The following is a 12,417-nucleotide window of genomic DNA, read 5'->3' on the forward strand; positions in this document are numbered from 1 at the left end:
TCTCTTTGAAATGGTGAAAAGGCCTCTCCGATAACTTGCTTCACTGACTAGATTTAGTAGTGTCTGAAGATCTTGTAAATTTTCAGCAAGAATGGCTGTATCGTCAGCGTATCTAATATTATTAATTACTTCTCCGCCTAGCCTTACTCCCTCTTGTCTGTCATCCAAAGCCTCCATAAAGATTTCTTCAGAGTATATATTTAAAAGGGTGGGTTATAAAACACAACCTTGTCATACTCCGGTACTCCACGTTTTATCGGTAGTTTTTCAGTACGACTGTCTCCAATTTGGATAGAGGCTACTTGGTTGTAATATAAGTATTTCAGCAGTCTAATATCGTAGTGGTCAAGTCCTGCTGCCTGCAGGCAATCGAAAAGTGTATCGTGTTGTACTCGGTCGAATGCCTTCTCGAAGTCGATGAAACAAACATAAATGTTCTTTCGGAATTCACAACTTTTTTGTAAGAGAACGAGCATACAAAATAGTGCTTCTCTAGTTCCTAGACTCTTATTAAATTTTGACACTATTGACATTTATGAAATTTTGACACTGTTGGCATTTTATAGGTTAATTAAGTTATATCAGCGATTTTTTTGTTTTCTGCAATATTCCTTTAATTTTTAGATTTTTAGTCTCTTTTTTTATATAAAAAAAACAATTGTTTTTAGAACTCTTTAGCGACGTATTAGTATAATATAATATTTATAAGAAGATATATTTTGGCGATTTTTCTAGTGAGTTTCTTGGGTGTGAATCAGTTTTTTGAGTTTAGTCAGTGAGAAGAATAAACAGAATACTTCGGCCATATAATTCGAGGACCTAAATACCATCTGCTTCGCCTTATAATACAAGGAAAAGTGGAGGAAAAGAGATGGATTGGTCGAAAGGAACTTTCATGGTTGCGTAATATTAGACAATGGTGTGGCTGCACAGTAGAAGAATTATTTCGCGCAGCAGCCGATAGAGAAAGGTTTCAGGAAATTGTAAACATGATAACGGCCAAACACGGCACATAAAGAAGAAGAAGAAACTTGCCCGAGGTTGGACCAAACAAGCATTACGGCGCGGTAATTTGAATTACTCCTCCTAGTAAAACACAGGGTACCTACCTATAGTAATTAAAGTGTTAGTTAGATTTGCTTTATTGTCTTCAATCAGTTTTTACTTTATGCGCTTTATGCGAAATTAAAAAAAAATTAATTTCATGTTAACGTCATACGTATAATTTTATGACTAACGACAAATAGCCCTTATAAGCTAACGTCTAAAGGTGGAAACTAACTATCGATAATTAATGTAATGTATTAAATTTATAGGTTTCTATGGATAATTTCCCACCTCCACTAGTTTCATATCTTTTTATTGCACAACGTATTATGTTTTCCATCTTTTTCGTTATTTTGCCGGTTATTAGCGCACTTAGCACTGTATCTATTTTGTATCTCATTAAGTGTACATAGTTATACGGGATCTACAGTATTGCTTCGATTTTAAATAAGTAATTGAATAATACTCAGTGTTTTGGTATTCTGTATTTAGTGGTAATCAAGCACACTTCATTCAGTACCACAGATGGATACACTCACTACAGAATAGCACAGTAAAAGTATAATAAGGAAAAAACTAACACCCAATTGAATAAGGCAATGGGATAAGACAGGGGGTCCTTGAGTCCTCTATTGTCTAACCTGATCATGGATGAAATAATAAAAAAAGTAAGAACTAATAAAGGTTACCAAATAGGAGAAAAACAACTTAAAATATTCTGCTATCCAGACGACGCAATACTAATCTCTCAAAGTGGAGATGATTTTTACAACGTATGCTGCACCAATTTGACCACCAGAAAGTTTAACATGTCACCAAAAAAGACAAAATGCATGGTTCTAACAGCAAATCTACTATGATGTAAATTAGAGCTGGAGTGTCAGATACTAGAACAAGTAGTGTTAGAGTTTAAATATCTAGGCGCCACACAATCTAGCTACAGAAAGCTCGAAACGGAAGTGAAAGATCAAGTAAATAAAGCAAACAGAACCGCATGTTGCCTGAATGAAACAATATGAATAACTAAAAATTGAGAAAGAAATGAGTCATAATTTATAAAACAGCTTTCAGACCAATAACGATATACGCGAAAGAAAGACATTCTGATGCAGAGAGGACAAAAATAATTCTAGAAACAGCACAGATAAAACCCTTCAAAAATTGATGGCAAGAAACTATGGGACATAGCTAGAAGTACCGATATACGACGGAGATGCAAGGTGGACAACGTTAATAACTGGGTAAGAAACAGGAGAGTAGAATGTAACGACCACATAAACCGAATGACAACAACAAATAGAGTAGTAAAGACGGCGAGAGATGGTTCCTCAATAGAAGGCGATCAGTGGTAGAACCACGAAAACGATAGAACTACAACTCACCGGAGGCAGTGAAAAAACAGACAGAGTAATGATTACACAAAAAAATGATGAAGAAGAATTTTAAAATTTAAAAATACAAAAAACATAGTATAAAGCTTTCTGCTAATCTAAAGTACCGCCTGCAGTACCTCTTTTTTGTTTAGGGCTAAGATATTATTTATAGTCCATTTTACATCTATCTAGAATTTATTGTTTGAACATTTCGTTTTCCTTTCAAAAGTTGCCATTTCTATGTTCACGTAATTAATTACGTACCTAATCGTTAAATGGCTGGTTTTGGTTGAATTTTATGTTTGTTAACTACTAAAATTTTAATAAATACCAATACACACGCGTTGATGGTACTTGCTCTGATATTTTTAAAGGATATGAAATACTTACCCATAGTTTCTAATACCCATCCAACGGTACCATCTCCTCCGCAGCATACTACTTTAAAATTAGGAACGTCTTTAAACATGCTAAGACCAGCCATGGGACCACTACCACCGCCCAGGATATGTACTTGTCTCGGGTTGAGTATGTATTGAAACTTTCTGAGGATTCTGGAGCCCTGTCGGCCGCCTGATTTCGGGTTAATGAAGACCAACAGGGGTACGGAACTTGGGGATATCGTTATTTGGAATGACATGGCCGGTTGCTTGTTTTGTGATATGGTGCCCTTCAAAATAATAAACAAAGAGATAAAATATTTAGGCCAGGGTAATAAGACAAAAATATATTCTGTTCGTGACACTTCAGCAGCCAGGGTACTGAAGCGTTTTTTCGACAGGTAATACCCATAGGAACAAATTATAACTATTTCCTGCGTAAGATCTGGCGGTCATTTTTATTTATAAACAATTAACTGTCAAAAAATGGCATTTTCCCTTTTTTTTCAAATCAACGGAAAACAGTGAAACTTTGATTTTTTTAGTACAAATATCTATCTTCGAGATTATGAAAAAGCTTTAAAATGACTTACAAAGTTTGATATACTCATTTATTGTTAATATAATTGTGAAAAACGGTCGGAATTGCAAAAAAATATTTTCTCAATAACTGTTGTAAAAATTAGTGTACAGCTTTGAAATTTTTGTCAAATGAGGGTTCTTTGGTGCTTAATATGTGACAAAAATTTCAAAGCGATTCATTCAATTGTTTAAATTTTATTCAAATTGTTTATCCCAGAGAGCATTTTTTTGCAATAACAAAGTCAGAAAAAAATTTCCTTAGAACCATTCCACAGGTGTCAAATCAAAGAGCATGAGCTACATTTTCAACATAGTTTAAAAAAGTGTTTTAAAAAACTTTTTGAATAACTTTTTCCAAAAAAACTTTTTACCTTGTTTTAAGTGCACAACTACCAAGTAATGTTATCTATATCATAATTGATAAAAAATTGTAATAAATATGTATAATTTCTTATATAACAAAATAAAAGTTTATAAGGAAAGATTTACGATACTTTTGCATACTTATTTATTACTAATAAATATGCATTTTTTATTCACTTTTTTTAAACCAAGTTGAAAATATAGCTCATGCTCTTTCATTTGACACCTGTGGAATGGTTCTACCTAGAATTGGTGATTTTCTTCTGACTTATGTTATTGCAAAAAAATGCTCTCTGGGATAAACAATTTGAATAAAATTTAAACAATTGAATGAATCGCTTTGAAATTTTATCACGTATTAAGCATTAAAGAACCCTTATTTGACAAAAATTTCAAAGCTGTACACTAATTTTTACAACAGTTATTGCGAAAATAATTTTCCGACCTTTTTTCGCAATTACATATATTAACAATAAATGAGTGTATCAAACTTTGTAATACGTCATTTTAAAGCCTTTTCCATAATCTCGAGGATATTTGTACTAAAAAAACCATAAGTTTCCCTGTTTTCCATTGATTTGAAAAAAAAAAGTGAAAAATGCCATTTTTTGACACTTAATTGTTTATAAATAAAAATGGCCGCTAGATCCTACGCAGGAAATAGTTACAATTTGCTCTTATAGGTAATAGAGAGATTTTGCACCTCTTATTTTGCAATTCCGTTATGGTTATCGTTATACTACGTCTGCGCAGTAGCGAATATATGATCCGTTATCGTTATTAAACATAAGGGATTCCGTAATTTAGGGAGGTTTAAAGTAGTGCTTATCGTTATGGTTATAGTAATGGTTAAATTGCTTTGTTGCCAGAATGTAAAAAAAATCAGTAAAATTACATTTACATAGATTCTAATTTTGATTACCTATAAATTAAAATATCAAAAACTGTTCAAGTATATGCTTAAAATTACAATAACGTTGTGAAGTAAGGTTATGTTTAAATAACGATAACGATGATACGAAAAACCTACTTGACAAGCTGCAAAAACTCTGCTTTTTAACGTTGCCGTAATCGTTATGCTTAATAAAGTTAACCATAGCGGAGCCAAAATCAGCGGTTATTTTAAGAGGTGCAAAATCTCTCTATTACCTGTCGAAAAAACGCTTCAGTATCCTGGCTGTTCAAGTAACATGGAAAAAACCTTATTACCCTGGACTAATTCAGATGTTGAACAGGTTGCATATGTGAGACCATAGTAAATAAAATAAAATATAGACTTACTCATAATCACTTTTATTTACCCCAGACGAGCTCAGTTACTGCTATTTAGGAACTGATGGCTTAACTAAAGGCTTAACTGCATTGATTAACAAATATTTGGACAAGTTCTTGAGGAGCAAGAAGGAGTAAAAGACGAGTACTGTTCAAAAACCAGTGCTTCCTTGTATCGGCATCATTTAAGTTTCCTATACCGAGACATGATGATGATTTGAATATTGTAGAAAGTGAAACCGGTCGTCTGGGGGGTAGGTATGGGAAAAACCTACCGGTTAAAACCTAAAACCGGTTTTTTCACTCTGCAATAATCGGTTTTTCCGGTTGTTTTTTTATCCCGGTTATAACCGGTTTTTCTTTTTAAAGTAATAAGCGGAGAAAAACCGGATAAGTTACCTCTTCAATAAATAGTGAATTTAGAAAAAAATGGGAAAATTGTTTTTAAATATTATGGAGTCCTTATTTTAATCCTCCCTCATCAGGGTGTTAGTAAATAAGCATGAAAAATTTTAATGACTAATTCTACATGAAAAATTAATGCCAGTTTGCTCTATAAACATATGTCCGCAAATGCTTAGTTTCGGAGATACGGGGTGTTGAAATTTTTATTTCAAACTGCCAATTTATTTATTGCTCTAAGACCAGTTGAGCTATGAAAATGAAATTTGGTGAGTTTTAGGAGGTAGTTATTACGAATTTTTTGACATACAATTTAGAATTTTGTATTCATCATTGGCGCGCCTACGGCCAATGGTCTGAATTATTTTAAAGAAAAAAATAGTATGCCACTGAGATATTTCGAATTAGAAATTATTTTTAAATTCCACGTCTAATTTATGATAAAAAACCTCTCTTGCCTTTTTTTGATATGATGCACCGTTTTTATGCAGAAAAATAAAACATCTGGCGCGTATTTTTCATTTCTTAATACATCATCAAAAACTATCCAATATAATAATACTAAACTACAACAATAACAGAAAATATTACTAATAAGATTTCAACTAGGTGCAAAGCTGCAAGAAATGTTTAAAATGATCTCCTTTACAGATAACAGAAAAATTTTATATTCATCATCGGCGCGCATACGGGTAATAGTCTGAATTTTTTGAAGAAAAAAATAGTACGGCACTGAGATATGTCAAACTAAAAATCATTTTTGAATTCCTCGTTCAATTTACGATAAAAAATCTTTCTTTCCTTTTTTTTCATACGAGGCGCCGTTTTTATACAAAAAAATAAAACATCTTAACGCTTACTAAGTATTTGAGGTAGTTTCCATATGCATAGAAACTAAGTTCAAATACTTTGTAAACGTTAAGATGTTTAATTTTTTTGCATAAAAACGGCGCCGCATATGTAAAAAAGGCAAGAAAGATTTTTTGTCATCAATTGAACGAGGAATTCAAAAATGATTTTTAGTTTGACATATCTCAGTGGCGTACTATTTTTTTCTTCAAAAAATTCAGACCATTACCCGTACGCGCGCCAATAATGAATATAAAATTCTTCTGTTACCTGTAAAGGAGATCATTTCAAACATTTCTTGCAGCTTTGCACCTAGTTGAAATGGTATTAGTAATATTTTCTGTTATTGTTCTAGTTTAGTATTATTATATTCGATAGTTCTTGATGATGTATTAAGAAATGAAAAATATGCGCCAATATGTTTTATTTTTCTGCATAAAAACGGTGCATCATATGAAAAAAAGGCAAGAGAGGTTTTTTATCATAAATTAGACATGGAATTTAAAAATAATTTCTAATTCGAAATATCTCATATCTTTTTTTCTTTAAAATAATTCAGACCATTGCCCGTAGGCGCGCCAATGATGAATACAAAATTCTTAATTGTATGTCATAAAATTCGTAATAACTACCTCCTAAAACTCACCAAATTTCATTTTCATAGCTCAACTGGTCTTAGAGCAATAAATAAATTGGAAGTTTGAAATAAAAATTTCAACACCCCGTATCTCCGAAAATAAGCATTTGCGGACATATGTTTATAGAGCAAACTGGCATTAATTTTTCATGCAGAATTAGTCATTAAAATTTTTCATACTTATTTACTAACACCCTGTATAAGCTAGATAGCTAGTACATAAATATTATTCTCCAAACCAAGTATTGGCTGAACGATAAACACGGATTTGACTATTATAGATCTACTGTCTTTTTATCAGTGTGACAAAATTGTGGATTACTGTAAATGTAGAGCCCAAAGCTCATAATAATAAGCAAGAAACAGATTGCAGGTCAAATCTACGTCAACCAAACCGCACTAGAAAGAGTGATGAACTATAGCTACTTTGGCACCATAACAAATGAAGAATGGACCCAGAACCAGGATATAGGTAAGTGCGGTCATCGGAAAATATTAATCCCCCTTCCAAAAGTAAGAATGTGGCGATGCTATATCTTTTCTGTGCTTTTTTTGCGGTGTAGGATCGTGGATTTTGAACGAAGGTATGTGCAGGACATTGAAAGCATTGAAGATGTTGCTACATTATATCGGAAAATACTTAACATCTCGTGAACTAAGGAATAGTAAACGAGGACGTCCTCGAGTAACCGAATAGTAAACCGAGACCACCAGATTCGTCCTGTTACAAACCATCCTGGACCGTTTACATATCGATTGATTATCTTGGTATCGATGTACGCTTTCAATAGTATCGATATTGATAATACTGATACCGATTCGAATGGAGAATCGCAAACTAATGCGCAATGTAAATGTTAACATTGTAGTCAAAGGGGTATTGGATATTGATTAAAAAAACCGGACACCGGTTATTGGAATAACTGGTTTTTTTCACCGGTTATAACCGCCAGGTTAAAACGCAAGTAAAAATAACCGGTATAACTGAAAACCGATGTTTTGTCAACAACCGCCATCCCTACTGGGGGGTAAACAAAAGTGATTGTAGGTCTTTAATTTATTTCAGTTGGTTAAAATATTGCTTACATATTGTTTATAATTATTGTTGTGTTATAATGTTATATAATTTTGGTCAACTTACATTATCATGCCCGTATTTGGATCCCCTTTTTTGTACAGATCTTTGTCTATCTAATACAATGGGACATATGGAGACTGGTGGTAAAATATGGACGGCATGTTCTCCAAGTCCACATTCCGCTTTAACTTGGGCCACACACTTATTGTGTAACTAAAAATCAAATAATTTAATGTTAGATAAGAAGGTAGAAACTATTTAAAATCATCAAAATTTAGTCTTTTAACAATTCTTTGTATTGAGTGATTAACGTCTCGACGTTGAATATGACCGAACCAACTTAACCTATGATCACCATTTTGGCATCAATTGGTGCCACACCTAGACTTTCCCCCATTCTCATTTCTAACAGCTTTTCATCTAAGTATTCTCATTTCCGTCACATGCATTCGTTATATATACAGGGTGCGCCACACCTCTAGTTTTCTTTGATTACGGCTAAACGATGTGCTATACAAAAAAATTGATGTGTATCAAAGACGTCTTTAATTTAATATTATTTTCGATTATACAGTTTCAGTCGGAACAGCGGAATGAACCAAAGTTGTGTTTTCATTGAGTTTGTATAAATGTACGTATCCATATATTGGTGCTCCGTGCTCCGTGTAGTTGCTCAAATGGATACAGCATGACCACTCGTACATATAAACCGCAAACCGGTTGAATCGAAGAGGGTGAGTGCCGAGCGGCGAACACCAACGTATCCAGTGGAGCTGCTACACCGAGCACGGAGCACCCACGTATGGATACGTACCTTAAGGTTATATAAATAGGTAATAATTTACGAAATATTTGCACCTTTGTTGAGGAAAATGGTAATATTTAATAGGCTATGGATTAGGTTTGAAAGGTAATAGAAATGTAAATGACATGTCATGATTTTCTAGTGTAGTGATATTTTTAAATAATTTAATATTTTTGAGATCTAGCTGTCACAAGTATATAAACTATTCACAAGAGTTATTACCAACAGACTAGGAAGTAAGTTGGATTTCTATCAGCCAAAAGAGCAAGCAGGTTTTAGAGCAGGATATGGCACGAATGATCATTTACAAGTAATTAAGAAAAGAGTGTTGAATATTAGTCCTAATATTTGTTGACTACGAAAAAGCTTTTGACACCATAGGCCATCAAAAAATGTTAAAAGCCTTAAGGTGAAACAGTAGCGATCAACAGGTAGCGAAAACGCGTTCCAAGATTGCGGCTGTAATTTTGAATATTTTTTCGAGATATTTGGCACACGTATTCGTAATAAAATAAAGAGTGGCAGTACAGAGCCCAATTTGAAAAATATATTAATATGTGGAAATTACTCTGTAATTAAATACAATATAAAAAAAACGAGCCTGTACCGCCATTAAGAAGAACAAAGAAATACACTTTCTTCAAATAAACTTTTTAATCCGATGCCTAGATTTTGTGTCATTTTGGAACTACAGTGGAACCCCGATAAGTCGGCCCCCGATAACCCGGAAGTCCGGCTAACTCGGACCGATTTTCATCAGACAAACATTTCAACAATAAAAATGTATGTATTATGTTAAAACATTTTATCTGTAGCCGCTTCTGGAATGTCTTAAAAATATCGAATTTCATTGATAAAATATCCCACCGATCTTCGCTTCGACCATAATATAATATTTGAGAGATAATGGGTATTTGTGTAATTTGAACTGTTCGATAGTAAAAATGACTCATGGCACGCGGCGGCAGAGCGACGTGTATATTATCTCAGGCTATCAAAAACAACAGTCACCTGTTATTCCTTTATTTATTTCCAACTGTCTTAGCATTGTTTAAAGACTATTTAAAAAATTCTTTTTCAAACTGGTCTTTTAAACAATGAAAGAGCCACTGTTCTTAAATAACATAACATCGTTCCGATGGCAGACGAAATTGATACAACCGAAACTGACTGAGTTTTTTTACCTAGAAATGAACAATACTCTATACCAGCGTTTCCCAACCGGTGGGTCACGACCCACTAGTGGGTCGCGGGCGGCTTTAAGGTGGGTCGCGGAGTGGCTCATACAGTAGCTGAGTAGCGTACAGTGACCGTGCTCCTTATTTTTTTTTCTATCATAATGAGTGAGGGATGGGTCGCAAATATGAAAAAACATCAGAAGGTGGGTCGACAGACAGAAAAGGTTGGGAATCACTGCTCTATACTCTATACTGTCTATCCATACTTACTACACTCTATATAACTATAGGTAGGTAAGTTAGATGTGTACTGTGCATATATATTTAATGTTATTTCAATTGTAACGGACTTTATCTATAAGTATACCGTATTTTATTAATTTTTACCATACTCTCCGGCTAACCCGGATTTTCGGTATCCTGGATCGGCCGCGGTCCCGATTAATCCGAGTTATCGAGGTTCCACTGTACTAAAATTTTTTATTTCATTAGTAGTTCCAAAATAACACAAAATCTAGGCATCGGATAAAAAAGTTTATTTGAAGAAAGTGTATTTTTTGTTCTTCTTAATGGCGGTACAGGCTCGTTTTTTTTAATATTGTATTTAATTACAGAGTAATTTCCACATATTATTATATTTTTCAAATTGGGCTCTGTACCGCCATTCTTTATTATATTACGAATACGTGTGCCAAATATCTCGAAAAAATATTCAAAATTACAGCCGCAATCTTGGCACGTGTTTTCGCTACCTGTTGATCGCTACTGTTTCCTCTTAAACAACAAACATATCTAACACCCCTGTTGAGCTGGCTACCGCACCTTGCAGAAATTAAAAAATAAATGGCGCTAAATTACGAGCTAAATATAAGCTTTCATATCCCGCCGATTAAAAGCTTTGAGTTTTGAGTTACACTGGGCAGGAATTTAATATTTTTTGTATTTGGGGGGGGGGCTGAGTCAACTGCTCCTCCCACTACTTAACAATAGAGATATTGAAACGATCTTTACGGCAGGATTTCGAGCTATTTATGAGCTTTCGAAGTGATATATTTTCGATTTTTGAGCTCATTCCCTTAGCCCCAAAACAAACCCTTTAATTAATTCAACTCAAGAGAAAAATTAAAATATATCGTATCGCGGATATAATTCATATAGTGGATAAATTCTAAGAAAAAACTCTTAGAATACGCGCATTTTGATTACTGAGCTACAATCTTTCGCAAGAAAACCTCCAATCTTCCCGGTTTAAGAGAGAATTGTACCTACATAAAATAAAATTAATTATTTTGTGACTACATAATCGTTTACTAATTTATGAGCTCGATTAGTAAACGATATATAGTGGCAAAATAATTAATTTTGTTCATTTTAAATACAATTCTTTCTTAAGTCAAGAAGATGCGGAGGGTTTCTTGCAAAGGGTTGTAGCTCAATAGTGGAAATGCGCATATTTTAAGAGTTTATTTTGAGTTTATTCAATTTTTCTCAACATTTTTCTCTTGAGTTGAAGTAATTAAAGGGTTGTTTAGTGGTTAAGAAGATGAGCTCAAAAATCGGAACTATATCACTTCGAAAGCTCATAAATAACTCGTAATTATGTCGCAAAGATCGATTCAATATCTCTATTTTTAAGTGTTGGGGGGCTGAGTCAACAAAACATATTAAATTCCTGCCCAGTGTAACTCAGAGGTCAAAATTTTTATTCTGCTGGATATGAAAATCCATATCATAAAATCCAGCTATTAATATTCACCATTGGCGCGCATACGGGTAATATAACGGCTCATATTACCCGTATGAGCGCCAATGCTGAATATTAAATTTTTAACAAAGTAAGTTATCAATCGAAGTTGCACAGAAAACGACAATAAATATCGTCTCCATACCACCAGATTGACAACAGGTCCTTTCTTTGGTTACACCTCCTGAGATTTTCAAAATTTATAAATCATACAGGATGCCGAGGAAATTAAGATGAGAGAATTTTAAATAACTCTCAACTCATCTGCTCAGCGTGGTAAAAGCTCCATCAAGAAAGATTCCTTAATACTCAAACAAAAGAGTAAATGAATTAAAAATGTATAAACATTTTCAATTTCTTTGCAACACGAAAATGCAGCAGCTGCATAATACTATGGTAAAATCTGAGAGTACAGGAAGAGTCTATACCGGTTTCGGGGGTTGTTTCCCCCTCATCAGTAGTCCCATATCCTTTTCTCTCAGATTCTTTCACGTACCACATTTTGGGCCTTTCCGAATTGCAAAGAAAGAAATGTCACGGACGAACTAGGGCCATCTACCGAAAAATAAAGTAAGTTATCAATCGAAGTAGCACAGAAAACTACAATAAATATCGCCTCCATACCACCAGATTGACAACAAATGGAATACTTTCTTTGGTTACACCTCCTGAAATTTTCAAAATTTATAATTAGTTCATCCGTGACA

General features: G+C 33.8%; 1 protein-coding gene across 4 annotated transcripts in view; it reads right to left on the reverse strand.

The window, feature by feature from the left end:
- LOC114331137 (diacylglycerol kinase 1) overlaps positions 1-12,417 on the reverse strand; it is a 1,205,680-nt gene that overhangs the window by 35,370 nt on the left and 1,157,893 nt on the right. For all 4 annotated transcript variants that reach the window (XM_050643769.1, XM_050643768.1, XM_050643771.1 and 1 more), the window contains 2 exons: positions 8,047-8,196; positions 2,811-3,090 (listed from right to left, as the gene is read on the reverse strand). In XM_050643769.1, the coding sequence (XP_050499726.1) occupies positions 2,811-3,090; positions 8,047-8,196 (430 nt within the window). The remainder of the gene's footprint in view (positions 1-2,810; positions 3,091-8,046; positions 8,197-12,417) is intronic.

The sequence above is a fragment of the Diabrotica virgifera genome, chromosome 2 (assembly GCF_917563875.1).
Source record: "Diabrotica virgifera virgifera chromosome 2, PGI_DIABVI_V3a".
Classification (NCBI taxonomy): Eukaryota; Metazoa; Arthropoda; class Insecta; order Coleoptera; family Chrysomelidae; genus Diabrotica; species Diabrotica virgifera.